The sequence below is a fragment of the Chionomys nivalis genome, chromosome 16 (assembly GCF_950005125.1).
Source record: "Chionomys nivalis chromosome 16, mChiNiv1.1, whole genome shotgun sequence".
In the NCBI taxonomy this organism is placed as follows: Eukaryota; Metazoa; Chordata; class Mammalia; order Rodentia; family Cricetidae; genus Chionomys; species Chionomys nivalis.
Window position 1 is genome coordinate 15,337,956 of NC_080101.1, and position 17,206 is coordinate 15,355,161.

The window sequence follows — 17,206 nt, forward strand, 5'->3', positions numbered from 1 at the left end:
AAAGCATGATTGTGACCTAAACCTGTGAGACCAGCATTCATGGCTGAGGCAGGAGAATCAAGAGTTTCAGACAAGCCTGGGCTACTTGATACCCTTCTCAAAATAGTAATAATAATAATAATTAATATGTACAATAAATAATAATTATCTGGTGGTAATGCATGTATGCCTGCATTCATAGCATTTAGGATACAGAAGCAGGAAGGTCAAGAGCTACACAGTCAGTATGAGGACGACCTGGGCCTTAGACTTTGTTTCAAGCAAACAGACAACAAACAAAAAACAAAGCACTGGGCCAATTTTGAAAAAATTAAGTCACCATTATTCTTTGTAATTTCCATTCTTTAAACATTTGTGTATCTATTAGGGGTGGGGCTTAAGCCCGTTACAGACAGCACAAGTGTTGAGGTCAGAGGAGAAGTCTCAGGAGTCAGGTGTCTCCTTAAACCATGTGGATTCTAAGGCTCAAACTCGGGTGATCAGGTTTGGTGGCAGATACATTTCCCTGAGCTACCTCACAGGCCCTGACATCGCTGTGCTTTTTCTTGGGCACCGGTCGTGTTGAGATGGGGTGGGGAGGGTGTTAAGAAAAGGTCTCTCTATGTAGCCTTGGCTGTCCTGAAGCTCAATATGTAGACCAGCCTAACCTCAAACTCAGAGATCCTCCTGCCTCTGCCTGTAGGAGTGCTTGGGATTAAGCGACCACGTCCAGCTACCTTCATACTTTTAAGCCCTAGTTTTGACCTCTTGGGTTGCAGGGCACTCCGTAACTAACCCAGCTGTGATGGTATCTGATTGCGCCCCCTGTGGGAGATAGGGAGAATTTCAAAGAGCAGAGAAGAAATGAGTAGAAGGAGCATTAGGTTACGGAGATGAACGTAACTGACTCCCTCCTGGTTTATAGCTGTCTTAGAAAGCTTTTCCCAGCGATGCAGGAGAAGCCACTCTGTTCATTGTCCTCCTAGTCTCAGCTGGAACACTTCTGCTTCCATACAGTCATGCAGGTAGGGCATTGCTGCAGCAGGGGCACAGACAGCTTAGGAGCACGTGCTAACATTATAGGATTTACCCACTCTTGAATTTGTGTGCAGACGTACAGGCCGGGACATGGTGTGCCACTGGTTATAATCCTTTCCTCGGGCAAGAGTTGGACACTGACTCTAGAAATAAGTAAGCTTGGTTCCAATAAAACCACAAAGCCATCAGCAGTTAAGAGCGCTGGCTGCTCTTTCAGAGGACCTGGGTTGAATTCCTAGTACCCAAACTAGGCAGCTCATAACTGTCTATTACTCCAATCCAAGGGGACCTGATACCTCTTCTAGCCTCCACTGACACCAGGCACACAGCAAGCACAGACAAACATGCAGCCAAAACACACATATATAATAGTAATAGTAATAGTAAATAATTTGGTTTTTGTTTTCAAGACAGGGGTTCTCTGCACCGTATCCTGGCTGTGCTGGAACTCACTCTGTAGACCAGGCTGGCCTTGAACTCAGAGCTCTACCTGCCTCCGCCTCCTGAGTTCTGGGATAAAAGGTGTGCTCCCATTACCACCTGTTGGGGCACACACAGATGTGATCCTCTTCCACCTTGTCTAAAGGTCAGAGAGTTTGAGCTTATTTTTGCTCTCTCAAGATTGTTGACAACAGGTGTTGACAAATGAGAGCTTCTGACCCAGAGTGTGGTTAATTAGGATTGGGAATGTTGAAGTAGATCCGCTCAGACCAAAGGTTGGAGAATTCAGATCTATTCCTTGTATCGTGCTAATGGAATCTGTTGCTTCCCCCCTCTCCTTTTGTTTTGTTTCTTGGGTTTTTTTTTTTTTTTAAGATCTATTTTGTGCAGCTGAGCAGAAAGTACAATGAAAAGGGAAACTTGCCAATTAAGCCGTTCCCACATCCCAAACTCTCCAGGTGTCAATATGAGTGAGAACTAATGGTGCCTCCTTACGGTGAGTTATAGAACTGCAGAAACCAACCTTTGGTTCAAAAGGGAGAAGTGGCTAGCTTATTTATTTGTTTGTTTGTTTGTTGGTTGGTTGGTTTTCAAGACAGGGTTTCTCTGTGTAGCCCTGGCTGTCCTGGAACTCGCTCTGTAGACCAGGCTGGTCTCAAATTCAGAGATCCACCTGCCTCTGCCTCCCGAGTGCTGGGATTAAAGGCATGAGCTACCACCATGCCCTTTAGGGTTAGGGATTTTCAGTATATTCTCCCAGAGTTTAGCGAACACACATTGATCCATGCATGAGTTCTTACACCTACAGTGCAAGGGACCAACAGAGTGGAGGCCTGGGGCTTGGAATGCGGCCGCTCACAGCCTGAATAACAAGACGGAGCGGACTGGCAGGTCAGAGGGGATGAATAAAGTCCAAATCTGCGCAGCTGGATGTACTTTGCTTCTCTGAACCTGTGCGAAAGGTTCAGAGTTCAGGGATCTGTGTACAGAAGGCTGCAGGTTCTATGTGGTGACGGAGCCGAGAGCCCTGGGCAGAGAACTGAGAAGATGCGGACCCGAAGCAATCCCTTCACTTTCTGCGGCCCTTCATGGACATGCCTGCCCCGAACAGCCAGGGATGCCAACAGACCAAACATAGTCACGCTGAACAAAGGAAGCAGCGGGACAAGGAGCCATTTAGATATTCCAGAGGCCTTTGGGCTTGGCTGCACACTGGGAAAAGGTGCTCGTGACTGGACCGTACCGTCCTCTCCTGTGATCTGAAATGAACCCAGCATACATCAGTTTTTAAAGTCACTGAGATGGGTGTTTCAGTCAGTTTTTGCTTTGTCTTTGAGATGGGGTCTGCTGTGGCTTGCACGTGAAGTGTCCCCCATAGCCTCACGTGTTTGAACCCATTAGCCTCAGCTGTTGGTGCCCTTCAAGAAGGTTGTAAAGGCTTTAGAACGAACAGGGAGCCTAGCTGGAGGAAGTACTTCAGTGAGGATCGGCTTCCTGTAATCCGTTTTCACCACTGCAGTGTGAGAGAGCAGCCTCAGACACGTCGATCCGAGACCACAAGGGAGCTAACTAGGAATCTTGCGTGGGGGCGGGAGATGTTGAGACTTTTTCTCACTCTGCTTTGGAAATCTTTTTAGCCGGGCCTCCCACCTTCCTGTATTAGGACCCTTAGCTGGTGGTGGACCTTCCAGGTCGGGCATTTGGATGGTGACTACCGATCTATGGCAGCCCAGAAAGAGTAAAACCACATGATGCCAGCACCAAGATCATGAAGAGGGCCACAGTGCTTCCCAGAAGGGATGCCCATAGCAGGCAGATGTCTCCATGCTTCTGAGGTACCAGAAGCCATCTGTTTGTTCAAAGAGCAATTGTCTCGGCTTTTTGTGTAGCCATGACTGAAAGTGTCCACTAGAGGGCAGGAGACTTACATTTAAATTGTACTTTTCCTTCCACGGGGCAAAGACCTGGATACAATCACCAGAATAATAAATAGTAATTATGGCAGTTCACAGCCAACTGCAATTCTAGTTCCAGGGGTCCCAGCACCCTCTTCTGGATGCTGTAGGCACCAAGCACACAAGCAGTGCACAAATATACGTGTGGGCAAAACACCCACACACATAAAATAGTTTTGTTAGTTTATAAAATGAACCACACACACACACACTTGCATACACACAGCACGGTATTCAGAATAGCCAGAAGAATACCCATTGGATGATACGAAACTCTTGGCACAGCTTGATCATCACAGTCCTTGAGAGGCTGAGGCAGAAAAATCACAGCAGTTCTGAGTCCAGCCTGGGCTACAAAGTCGAGTCCTTTCTCACAGAGGAAAATGTGATATCTGTACCATAAAGTGTTGTTCAACAAGAGAAAGCAGTGAAATAGGGGCACATGCAGTGACCCACGTGATCCTCAGTAACACCGTGCTAAGTGGGAGGACCGGACACAAAGGTCACAGATGATGTAACTGTGTTTATGAGATGTATCCAGAACAGACAAACCCACAACGGCTTCAAATGACTGGTGACTGCCAGGGATGGGGAGCAGAGAAAGGGAGACAGGGACTTCATAAGGGGTCTGTTTGGGGTGATGAAAAGGTTTGGGAGACAGGGACTTCCTAAGGGGTCTGTTTGGGGTGATGAAAAGGTTTGGGAACGCAGAGGCTGTCGCTGACTAACACCAGGAATGAACTAGATGCTGAGAACCTGCTTGAAAATGGTATGCAGTTGTGTCTCTACAAAAAGACACGTGATAAAAGAAGTTTAACAATAAAATTCACCTTCACTTTAAGACCTGAAATTGTTCTGCTTTCATAAATGATGAATCCAACTTGCAAAGACTTCTTTACCACTTTGGCTATGATCTAACCAGTCTTCAACGTGTTATCATTTGTTGAAAAGATAATGAGGATCAAAACCTCTCCAACCAGACACAGATGTTCATCTCAGCACTGACAAGCTCTCTCTGAACATTATAATAATTTCCTGGGATAAAATGTGTCCCTAAAGACCTGAATTATGTACCATAGTTTTTTAATTTGTTTTCTTTGGGTTTTGTTTTGTTTTTATATCAAGACAGGGTTTCTTTGTGTAGCCTTGGCTGTCCTAGAATTCAGTGTGTAGACCAGGCTGACCCTAGGCTCATCCACCTATTTCTGCCTCCCAAGTTCTGGGATTAAAGGCATATGCCACTACACCAGCTTCTGTGAAACTTTTTGAAAACTACATTTCCCAGACTTCCTTGCCACTAAGCTACTGGACACCTACTTTGACAAATAAAACGCACTTTGATGAAATTTTGTTGTGTGCAGAGACACAGGATACAGGCACCTGCTTTGTGGGTGTGGCTCATGGCAAAGATAACATATGGTTAATGGGACAGGAGTTACCCTGGAAATCTCTTGGTTTTTTTTTAAATATTTATTTATTTATTTATTATGTATACAATATTCTGTCTGTGTGTATGCCTGCAGGCCAGAAAAGGGCACCAGACCTCATTATAGATGGTTGTGAGCCACCATGTGGTTGCTGGGAATTGAACTCAGGACCTTTAGAAGAGCAGGCAATACTCTTACCCTCTTTGCCATCTCTCCAGCCCTTGTTTTTGTTTTTTGAGACAGGGTTTCTCTGTAGCTTTGCAGTCTGTCCTGGAACTAGCTCTTGTAGACCAGGCTAGCCTCGAACTCACAGAGATCCATCCTCTCCCCACCCCCTGAAAGTTTCTTAATTTAGGAATGGCTTCTCTGTTCAGTGCTCTGCTCGGTAATAACAGCATTTTCATCAGAATGTTCTAGTTATCCTAGAACCTCAGTGCTTGAGGAAATCTACCCTTCTTGCTTGCCAGACAACAGATGCTCCCCCTCTTTGGGGATTGCTTTTCCCCGAGGCACAGAGCAGTGAGGCAGCCCACCCAGAGGAACGTTGCTGAGAGTAGAGAAGATGACTACAAGCCCACCTGTATGGTTTAACCCACAGTCTTAATTCTCACATTCGAGCTTATCTAGAAACTGAGAAGTGAAGTGAGCAAGGAAAGAGATGTGTGTGGTGCAGAGTCAGAGGTAAGGAATGTTCTGGAACCATGGCGACTAGCACAGCTACCAAAGTTCTCAGGAGAAGAAACCACCAGGGCCATTCCATAAAACGAGAGAAGATCGAAGTAAGAGAAAAGTCCCCTTTGTTCCCCCATGCTCTTAGGAGATGATACAATGTGTGTGGGTGGCGACAGGAAGTGAATGAGCTGTTTGGGACTGGTGGCCCCTGAACCAAGTCTGTGACTCTCGATCTTGGGTGGATTTGTATGTAACCCATTAAAGAAATCTTTAGAAGAGCAGGTTGCCAGGGAGAGTAGCTATGAGTAAGACAAACACGGGCAAGTCATCACCTCAGTAGTCAGAGCAGGACTTGGGTGCCTGTTTCAGTGCCCTGGGAAGCTGGGGGGGGGGGGGATTCTAAAACAGTTCTGTGTGCTTTGTGCTTTCTAGGAACACCGTGCTGTTTGAGGAGAATGATTGAGAGAGAGCGGGAGAGAAAGCAAACAGCCTAGCCAAGAAGCTAGTTCAGGGGTCTTGGAAAAAAACGCTGTCTCGGGCACAAGCAGGGAAAGACTGGGCTCATGGTAGAAGTGGGTGGGTTTAACATGTCCTCTGAAAAGAGTCTGGGGCTGTAGATCAGTTGGGAGAGACTTACCTAGCACGCACCTAACCCTGGACTCTTCTCTCCAGCATCATATAAACCAGGCATGGTGGTACAAACCTGGCATGCAGGCCGAAGCAGAAAGATCAGAAGTTCAAAGACATTCTTGTCTACATAGCAGAAGTTCAAGGCCAGCCTGGGCTACATGAAAATCTTTTATAAATAAATAAATAAATTATCTTTTAGAGACAGAGTCTTCATGTAAAAGATGAAAGAAGATAAAGTCTTTGTTTCTCTTGGTGGTTGACTTTTTGTTTGTTTGTTTTGTTTTGTTCTTTTTTGGTGCATTGTCCAGGAATGGAACCCAGGTAAACTGCTTGGGTCTCACAGTGTTTTTATGGGAAATGAAATTTGATTTGTATATTTTCCTCAGAAAGTTAGATGACTAGATATCACAAACAGAATTCCAGTCCAGAATTTCCAAAAGAATGGGATGCAGGAACTCAAATAAATGGCTGTGTAGCATTGGTCATAGATCATCGATCGCAATACTCAAAAAATGGTAACAAGTCAATGTCTGTCACTTTGTGATTGGATGAATGAATACTGTGTGCCCACACAATGGATTTTTATTCTGTGTTTTAAAAGCTATGATTCTGTGAAGACATTTAACACCTTTGAAATATATACATGTCCTGGCTGGTTTTATGTCAACTTGACACAGCTAGAGTCATCTAAGGGGAGGGAGTCTTAATTAAGGAGATGCTGCCATAGGATCTGACGATACGGCATTTTCTTAATAGTGATTGGTAGGGGAGGGCCCAGCCCACGTCGGGTGGTGCCATCCCTGGGCTGGTGGTCCTAGGTTCTGTAGAAAGCAGGCTGAGCAAGCCACGGAGAGCAAGTCAGCCAGCAGCAGCACCTCCATGGCCTCTACATCAGCTCCTGCCTCCAGATTACTGTCCTGTTTGAGCTCCTGTCCTGACTTCCTTCAGTGGTGCGGAAGAACAAGCCCAATAAACCCCGTCCTCACCAAGTAGCTCTTGGTCATGGTGTTTCACTGCAGCAATAGAAATTCTACGTCTTGCACAAGCAACAGGAAGGGGTCCGAGACATTGGGTGTTACTTCAGCATATATGATCCCTCAAATTTCACCTCCATAGTGGCATACTTCCTCCAGCAAGCCACACCCACTCCAACAAAACCACACCTCTTAACAGTGCCACTCCCTTTGAGGGGCATTTTCTTTCAAACCACTATACCCACCTTTGGTTCCTATCACTCTCTGCTTCCTGGTGTGCCTTAGGTGAACAATGTTATGGAACTGTTATGGTCTACCTGACATGGGCTAAATCGTGTCCACACAACCCCAGTTCACTTGCTGGAATCCTAAATCCGGAGCCTACACTGTGCTCTACTTGGAAGTAGGTTTATTGCCAACTTAATTAGATGAATTAAAATGAAGTTATTAGGTTAAGCACTACTCCAGTGACTGCTGTTCTTTTAGAAGGGGGAGATGTCCACAGAGACATACATGTGACCATCCCAAGGAGACAAAGGGGAAGCGATTCCTTCATAAGATAAAGATGACCAAGTAGCGAGAGTGAGCCTACAGAAGCCAGGCAAGGTGTGTAGAACAGGCTGTCCCACACAAGTCCCCAGAAGTACTGTCTCTGCTCACACTTGATCTTGGACCCTTAGTCAAACAAACAGAACCATGTCTGTTGTGTAAATCACCCAATTTGTGGCCTTTGTTTCAGCAGCCCCCGTGAACTAATTACACCACCCACTGAAGATTTACCCTCCCCCACCTCCTCACCCATTGCTCTGCAAGAGTACTGGGCAGATGGCCAGCAGTAAGGACTGCGTTAGAAGAAGGAAAAGGACTTGAGCCAATGGAGCAAAGACAGGTCAAGACTAGCCTAAGAAGAGGCAGTATCTGCCAGTCAAAGAAATGGCAGGGCTGGCAAACAGGGGGTGAGGGTCCCCATTGCTGTGGGCAAGATAAACACCCACTTACTGTTTAGTTGGAAAAGGCCAAGACCACAGAGGCTGCTCAAATGTCAAAGAGGTGGGGCTGGCGGGAAGCCAATGCTCCCCTGGACTCTGTCCCCGGGCAGACTTTGTGGCAGGACTTTTACCTGGGAGGTGTGTTGGGGGCTTCATGGAGACCCTAGGGTGCTCTGGTATACACCCTGAGTCCCAGCTCTTAAAGCTGCTGAAGGCATTTCTTTTTGTGACGGTTGCTCATTAAACCAGCAGGTTTTGGCGAGCTGCTAAGTTAAGTTCAAACCCTGTGCTGAACCTGCAGCGCCTGGCACTCCTCAGCCCAGCTCAGCTCTGCCAAGAAACTGGGATCTCACTGTAGCTCTTGGAACCACATTCTAAACTTGACCATCGCCTGGCGAGGCAGCTGGAATAAAAGCTCTTGGGGCGGTCGTTCGGAGAGAACCCGGGAGCTATGCTTGCCCTTTCCCTCCGGCTCCCTCCGACCTCGGCTCCCTCCTCATCTCCTCCCACCCCTCGCTCTCTACTCTCACCTCATACTCTCCACTCCTAACCCCTCATTCTTGCCTTCTCCCCCTTTCTCAGCCCCACCCCAAACCTTCCTCTTCAGCTGAGAACTAACCTTGGCTCCTCATTCCTCCTCTTCCCACCTCCCCATTCTGCTCCCTTCAGTTTCTCCTTCCCTTTCTCCTTCCCTTTCCAGCTTCTCTCCCCTACTCCCTGTTCCCCTCCCTCTCTTTCTTTCTCTTTACCACCTACCCTTCCCCGCCCCCCACCTTCCCTCTGCCTCAGCCCTCAGTGTTTGCTTTTCTCCCGGATGCGGATGAAAGGGTTGGCCTGCCCGTGCCCTGCCCTATCCAACTTCTTGGAACTGGGGGCCTGCTTAATGGCTGAGGGTTCCCGGACGCAGGCATCGGGTCAAGGGCCTCCTATCAACGTCCAGTTCCTCCGCGCCCAGTATGAAGGTCTGAGGAGACAGCAGAGGACCCAAGCCCACCTGATGGTATTTCCTAAAGGTAGGGCTGGGCAAATTCTGGAGGGAAGGGCCCTTCTGTGGTTGGAACAGGTGACTTAAAGTCTACAGTGGGCAGGACCGTGGCTGAGACAGTCTCCTGAAGAGGAAGAAAAGAGCCGAGGCTGACCCAGTCAGAACTGAACCAGGGAGGCTAGATCAGGGTGGCTCTGCCCAGTCTGTCCCTTAGCCAAAGAAACAGAGACTTCTGCCAGGTATTTGGCCAATGGCCAGTGTTCCTGGTCTCTGTGCCTATTTCTCCCAGTTCTGATCTGGCTAGACTGGTTAGGTGAGCCAGCTTGGCCCCCTGCTAGGCTAAGTGGAATGATGGCTGAACCTCTTGATCCACACGCAAAACAGAAAGGTTTGGAGAAGAAAGATGGCTGCTTCCATTGTTCTGGGAACTGGCTGGGTCAGAACTCAGGGATGGGGAGACAAGTTCTATTCCGCAGTGATAGGTATCACACGAAAGAATGGAGTGATAATGTACATGGCCTTAGAACAAAGCCCGAATTTAACGTCCCCATCCCCCTACAGACCAGATCAAACCAAAGATAAAGCATGACGGAGAATGGAAAGATGGCTCAGTGGTTAAGAGCACATGTTGCTCTTGCAGAGGCCCTGGGGTCCATTAGTGCACCTACATGGTGGCTCACAACTATATGTCACAACCCTCCCTTCCCTCTCGTGTGTGTGTGTGTGTGTGTGGTGTGTGTATGTATGTAGGGGGGTATGCACACATCTGCGTGTGTGTGGTGTGTTTTGTGTGTGTGTATGTTTGTGGGGTGTGTTTTGTGTGTGTGTATGTGTGTGGGGTGTGTTTTGTGTGTGTGTACGTGTGTGGTGTGTGTGTATGTATGTGGGGTGTGTGTACATGCATCTGCGTGTGTGTGGTGTGTTTTGTGTGTGTGTATGTGTGTGTGGGGGTGTTTTGTGTATGTGAATGTGTGTGGGGGGTGTGTTTTCTCTTTCTCTTTGTCCTGTTTGGACCATCCACTGGTCCATATTCTACTGAAGTAAAGAGGCCCTACTATGAATATCTGCCTGTCCGTCCCTGCAGCCATCCCACCTCCAGGGCCCTCCTCGGGCAGATGAAAGAGGATTCTATGTTTTCCCGTCCCTCCCCGACTTTCCTTATCCTCTAATTCCTGCAGAGCATCTGAGTACCATGAAGGCTGGTTGCTGAAAGCGAGTGCTATTCTAAGTGTGAGCATATCATCCTCCTAAGTGTGAGCACATCACCCTCCTCCCTGGGGTCACATGTAAGGCTGCACCTGTTTGCAGAAATGGCTGCATCTGCCCTTCTACTTCTTCCAATTCCTTCCTTCCTCCTTCTTTCTTCCTTCTTTCCTCCTTCTTTCTTCCTTACTTTCTTTTTGTTTTCTTTTCTTTTTTGGTTTTTCCAGACAGGGTTTCTATGTGTAGCTTTGGAGCCTGTCCTGGAACTCGCTCTTTAGACCAGGCTGGCCTCAAATGCACAGAGATCCGCCTGCCTCTGCCTCCTGAGTGCTGGGATTAAAGGCGTGCTCCGCCTTCACCAGGCTGTTCTTCGATTCTTTCAGATTTATTAAACTGGGGCTCAGAGTGGTTTCTTGATGACATTGTTACCCCAGTAGTACCATCTCTTCACCGTACTTTGTTAGCAATGAGACCAAGCCCATTCAGAGAAGAACCAGACACTTCTCAGAAGTGTTCATGGACTCTTTCCTGCTTCAGGTGATAAAATCATTATGAGAAATGTAAGACACAGACCCCATAAGCTAAGAACAATATTCTCTTGTGATGTGTGTATGAATTCAAATGGGAGTATGCTAATCAGCTGGTCATCGTGTAAAAAACATCAGACAGAATACACTAAAAGGAGGCCTGTTTTAATTCGTGGTTCTGGAGGTTTCATCCCAGGTTCACTTGGTCGTGTCGATTTAGATCTTTGTCAGCACAGTACACTATGGTAGGAGCGGTGGTGAGCACTGCTCTCCTTGTGGTGGCCAGGAAACAAAAGGAGGAGAAAATATTGGTATCCTGGTTCCCTGAAGAACATGTCCCTGTGATCCTACTTCACTTGAACAGGCACCTGGCAAAGCCTTCACAATCTCCTAATGACACTGTAAGCTGGGGACCAAGCCTATGACCTGGACTTTTGGTACATTAAAGATCGAAATCACAGCAAAAAATGTGTGTGCCTGTTCCTGTGTATTTGTGTGTGTGTGGTGTTTTGTGTGTGTGTGTATGTGGTTTTTGTGTGTGGTGTCTGTGTATGTGGTGTTTTGTGTGTGTGGTGTGTGTATTTGTGTGGTATGTGTGTATGTGGTGTTTTGTGTGTGTGGTGTATGTATTTGTGTGGTGTGTGTGTATGTGGTGTTTTGTGTGTGTGGTGTGTGTATTTGTGCGGTGTGTGTATGTGACGTTTTGTGTGTGTGTATTCGTGTGTGTATTTTGTGGTGTGTGTGTATGTGGTGTTTTGTGAGTGGTGTGTGTGTGGTATTTTGTGTGTGTGTATATTTGTGTGTGTATTTGTGTGGTTGTGTGTGTGATGTTTTGTCTGTGGTTGCTTTTGTGTGTGTGTGTGTGTGTGTGTGTGTATACCCTTTGTCCTTGTTATCCTTAAATACTAATCCTCACTTCTTCCCAGGTTCAAACACTCTCACTTAGGTTTTTTACCTTCATTTATGTTGGAGATTTCCCCATAAAATTGGTTAGTAACTGAATTATTTTTATTAAAAAAATATTTTTCATATAATATATTCTGATCATGCTTGTTCCCTCCCTCAGCTCCTCCAAAGCTCTTCTACCCCTGACCCCCCACATAATGCTAAGCCCTTTATCTTTCTCTTTAAAAAACAACAAGAAAACACACACACAAAGAAAAAACTCAGAAAAACAGAAGCCAGAATAAATAAATAAAAAACCAATAAGACAAAAAAAAATGCCCCCAAAAGTCTGCATAATTACCACTGAGTTAGTTTTGTGTTGGCCATTTGCTCCTGGGCATGAGGCCTTCCCTGAAGTGTGGTTACTAGACCCAAAGATTCCATTGGGGAAGACTAATTTTCCCTATGCAGGTGGGTACCAATTGCAGATAGCTTCTTGGTTAGGAGTCAGAGACTGTATCTGCTTCCTTCTCTCAGTGCTGGGACTCTGGCTTGACCCTGTGCAGGCCTGTGCTTGCGGCCACAGTCTCTGTGAGTTCACGTGTGCATCCGTCCTGCTGCGTCTGAATGACGCTGTGTCCTGGGAGTCACCCATTTCCACCGGCTCTCACAGTCTTCCTGACTCCTCTTCCACTCAGCTCCCTGAGTCTTGAAAGGGCTCTGATGAAAACATCCCATTTAAGAACAAGTGCCAAAATCTCTCACTATAGACTATAGACCCATCTATACGGTTGTGAGTATTCTCACTGCTATATTCATGGAACCTCAAATAAACAAGGCCTTGGATATAGTATTTGATAAATATTTGTTGAATATGAATAATTGTAATCATATGTTGGGGAAGAATGCATGTGTGTGAGAAAGAATACACACAGGTCGGGTCATGTATGTTTGCATGTGTGGTATCTGACTCCCTTGGCATTCAAGATCCCCCTTCCTTTAATCTGAAACCTATGGGTTTCTCTCAAAGGGAGCTACCCAGAGACCTCCCAACAGTGACACTGCTGTGTCTTCTCTCCTTAGAAGGGACCATGCTTACTCCAGCTGAATCTATGACCAGTGCTGTTTGGATTAACAAGGAGAGAAAGAGCTCCCTGTCCCCAGATGAGACGGACTCGGAGGTTGAGGGGACGCTGGAGGACGTGGACAGAATCTGCCATCAGGCTCCCGAGACTCCATGGCACACCTACCTAGAGATGCATCGCTTGGTCCAAACCAGCCACCAAGGGAACCCCAAGGGCTACCCTGCAGAGTCAGAACCAAGGCTCTCTCCAGAGGGAGACCCCAATGTGCTAGAAAACCATCAGAAGACTCAGCCAGAAACCGAAATCGCAGAGGCGACCCAATGTCAAAGTCAGGAGGGCTGTGGCCCACTACAGGCAGCAGGCTCCGGTTTACAAACCGGCATTCACTGTCTTTCTCCAGCAAAGAACCTACACAGGTCTCATTACCCATTTCCCCAGAGGAAACTTCCCAGGATCTCCCAAGCTGCCCGGAACCTGGGCTTATATGGCCCACCCTGAAGCTTTGCACTCAGCCGGATGTCTCATCCTTGAGCCATCGGTCAGCTCATCAAGGAATGGCCCAGCCACAACCAGACAGAGCCTTGAACAATGAGCCACAATGGCACCACCCCGACTGTTGGAATCCTGAGAACTCAACTTCTTCATGGGAAATGGTCATTCCTTTCAGCAGTCCGGAGGCTGCCCACCCGATTGCTTATGTCAAGATGAGCGTGTTCTCTCATCCACGCGGCCCCTTTTAGTCATATGGAAAAGCATCCCAAATCATCCTAGATGGTTTCCCCATGGCTGGGACCAGTAGAACATTCGGTCCCAGAAGGAAAGCAGGAACCATAGTCAGAGAGATAGTTTCACAATGTCTGGGGGGGGGTGGGTGTCATTGGATATAGGAGATCTTTTTTTTTTTTCTCAATATTTTCTGATTCTTTGTATATTCTGGGAAGATCTTTGAGAATTTAGAAACTTTTTCCCCCCTGGCTATTCTGTCTGGGGATTTAGAGACAATTCAGTTAGCAGCAGGGTTCATACCTTTTCCTCGTAAGCCTCCCAGACTGTGGTCAGCCCTGGTGGCAGATCCTTTCCACCTACCGTCCTGTGCTTTCAGGGAGTCCTTGGGGAAGGATGGTTCCTCTCACCCGTCATGGAGGTGGTATAGCCCAGCTTCATCACAGATCTGTTTCCCGTCAGCCTTCTCTTCTATCTTTTCCCCCATTCTTCCTACCCTTGTGTTCTCTTCTGTCTATTAACTTCATATTAAAATCCACCAACCCCTAGCCAGGTGTGATGGTTAATGTGTGCAGTTCCAGGAGGTGGAGGCGGAGGCGGAGTCAAGATGATGAAGAATCATGCCTGGGTTATAGGAGGTCCTCCAACCAGACAGCAAAGAAAACAAAATAACTGCCCTTGTGGAAAACGTGTAGTAATCAGAGCCAAAGGGAGGAATGCAAAGATCCTCCCGCTTGAAAGACAGGAATCTCCACAGACTGTATCCTTTGCAGACTATTGAATCACTCAGGTCCCTCCGGACAGGCCTAGCATCCTTTGGAATAACGAGTCTATTAGAAGAGCTATTAACCCAAACATCATGGACAGACAGACAGACAGACAGTAAAGGCGGGGCTCTGAAGGGAGTGCAGGCTCACAAGTTAGGGCTGATATCTTACAGGTCTCAGAGGAAGGGGCAGGGTTTACATGGTCAGTCTGTCTTTGAGATTTGTGGGTTGTGGAGTTTGGGGGTATTCTGGAGTAGGAATGTGGGATTCTGAGGATTTGGGGGGCTGGAAGGGAAGGACACATCTAGTTGAGGTGTACCCATTACACAGGCGTGGGATGTGTCACCATGGGTAGCCCACTGGTGCCCTAGAAACTGACAACCTAGTCCCAAAACTTCCCAGGAGAGAGGAGAATGACAGCTGTCATTTTCCTGGAATCCAGGCACCTGGGGAGATGGTTTACAGACACGTTAGTTAAAATATCAGCAGATTCAGGTGCAGCCGCTAAGCCAACAGGAAAACAACAGCAAGCCTTGCAGCCATAAGACAGAGTTTGTAAGTACAAACGGCCTCTTGAAGAGGCTCTCAGAAGTGAGACATGGGTAACATGGCCAAAGAACAGCAGAACATAGTTTATATGTAGACATACGTGGTGGTCCCCTTGGGACTCCATCCCTCACGAGTCCTTGTGAAACCCGCCATTATGTATGATTTTGGGGGCCGAATATTCAGGTGATTTTTTTATAACAGTCACCGAATTATTGATTGGATCTCTTTATTGATCATATTACTTATCCAGTACAGAAAAGGGTGCCTAGTACCAAGTTGATTTTTTTGTTTGTTTTTGTTTTTGTTTTTCGAGACAGGGTTTCTCTGTAGCTTTGGTGCCTGTCCCGGAACTAGCTCTTGTAAACCAGGCTGGCCTTGAACTCCCAGAGATCCGCCTGCCTCTGCCTCCCGAGTGCTGGGATTAAAGGCGTGCGCCACCACTGCCCGGCTACCAAGTTGATTTTTAAAGTAAGTGAATGTGTGTGTGTGTGTGTGTGTGTGTGTGTGGTGTTCACAATAAGAGGCAAGGAATACAGACACTACAAGTTAGCAATATGGAGGGTTTTTTTATGGCAGACCAGAACATTCTCCTAACTCAGTAACAATCTATGGTAACTTCAAGAGCAGGCCACATGCCGGTGCTCTTGGGAAAGCTGTTGCAAAGGGCCAGGATGTCCCTGTGTTGGCCTTTGGGGATGATAGTGTCTGCATGCCACACATATCCCTGGGCCTCAAGATACACAGCCTCCTTTCTTCTTCCAACAGCATCATCTCCCTGCATGGTACTGGCCCATGCTGAAGACAGGTTTCTCTGGTCTCAGAGAAAGCAGAGCCAGCCTGAGCTTTGGCAGCTACTGACCCGGGATGAGAAGAGGGTGGGAGGAAGGGCTTTGGTGCAGACTGCCTGGCTTGGAGTCCTCTCTTTGCCTCTGGTTATGGCAGCTGAGCCTGTCACCCGGATTCTGAACACAAGCCTCGTCACCTGTAATGTGGAGACCAGGCTAGAGTGGTGTAAGAAGAGGCTGAGGTAGCCTGTGTGACACGCTCACCACAGAGTCTCCTACAGAGCTAGGGTAAGAACTGTGGCTGTTACTCCTGGGAGAAGCATGTGACCATCTGGCCACAACGGTGAGTGCCACCTAGGACCCAAAGGTAGAATCTAAACATGCTTAGTTTTACTCCTTTATTATGAATTTGGGATCCACCCCCCTTTTTTACTGTTACTATTGCTCTTTTGAGACAGTGTCTCACTATGTATCTTGACTGGCCTAGAGCTGGCTATGTAGACAAGCCTGACCTCAAACTGATATACCTTTGCCCAAGAGGGCTAGGATCAAAGGTGTACACCAGCAACCCGGCTTCGTTTCATTTTGAAGATTTATTTTTATTTTGTGTATGTCTCTCTGTGTGTGCATGCCATAGGTGTGTGTCTGTCTGTATGCCCGGCACAGATGTGGGTCTGCTTCTGTAAATTCGCCACAGATGTGTGTCTGTCTCTCTGTGTGTATGCCACAGATGTGGTGGCCCCACTGAAGCCAGGTGTCAGATTCCCCAGAGCTGGAGTGCCAGACAGCTGTGAACCACCTGGCATAGGTACTGAAAACCAAGACCAGGGTCCCTTTAAGAACAGTGAGAGCTCTTAACTCCTTGTTTTGTTTTGAGACCCTATCTGTGTAGCCCAGGCTGGTCTGAAACTCACTATGTGGACCAGGCTGATTTTGAACTTATGGCCATCTTTCTGTTTCTGCCACTCGAGTAAGTACTGGGATGGCTAGTGTGAGTCGCCTCACCTGGCCGCAGAGTGGTTTCTCATGGAAGTGTTTGAGAGATTACTGTTTATTCTGAAGGGTGAGAACCTTTACAGAAGGCTCTTGGCTAATGACTGCTTTTACCTTAGGGACCACTGCCACCATGTGGCCACTAGTAGGCAAAGATGCGCGTCTAACATGAACTGAAAACAGTGGCATTCTACCCTTCCGGTTGCCAGCTAAGGCAGTGGTTCTCACAATGCTGCGGCCCTTTAATACAGTTCCTCATGTTGTGATGACCCCAACCATAAAATTATTTCATTGCTACTTTATAACTGTAATTTTCCTATGGTTTGAAACCTGTGTTTTCTGATGGTCTTAATCGACACCTCAGAGGGTCTCGACCCACACATTGAGAGAACCACTGAGTTAGGTGCTTTCTGTACTACACAAACGCCCTACCACAGCGATACATCCCCCATTCTCTGTTTGCTTTCTGAGACAGGGTCTCACTAAGTTGCCCAGGCTGGCCTTGAATCTGTGATCCTCCTGTCTCAGTCTCCCAAGTAGCTGGGGATAAAGGTCCACACACTAACTAGGTCAGGCTTGGTCATTTGGCTTTAATTGCC

At 47.3% G+C, this 17,206-nt stretch overlaps 1 protein-coding gene across 1 annotated transcript; it reads left to right on the forward strand.

The window, feature by feature from the left end:
• Positions 1-8,760: 8,760 nt before the first annotated feature.
• On the forward strand, positions 8,761-14,050 carry C16H9orf152 (chromosome 16 C9orf152 homolog). The gene is made up of 2 exons (XM_057790964.1): positions 8,761-9,118; positions 12,789-14,050. The coding sequence occupies exons 1-2, from the start codon at positions 8,920-8,922 to the stop codon at positions 13,286-13,288; spliced, it is 699 nt and encodes a 232-aa protein (XP_057646947.1). The 5' UTR covers positions 8,761-8,919; the 3' UTR covers positions 13,289-14,050.
• The last annotated feature ends 3,156 nt before the right edge of the window (positions 14,051-17,206 follow it).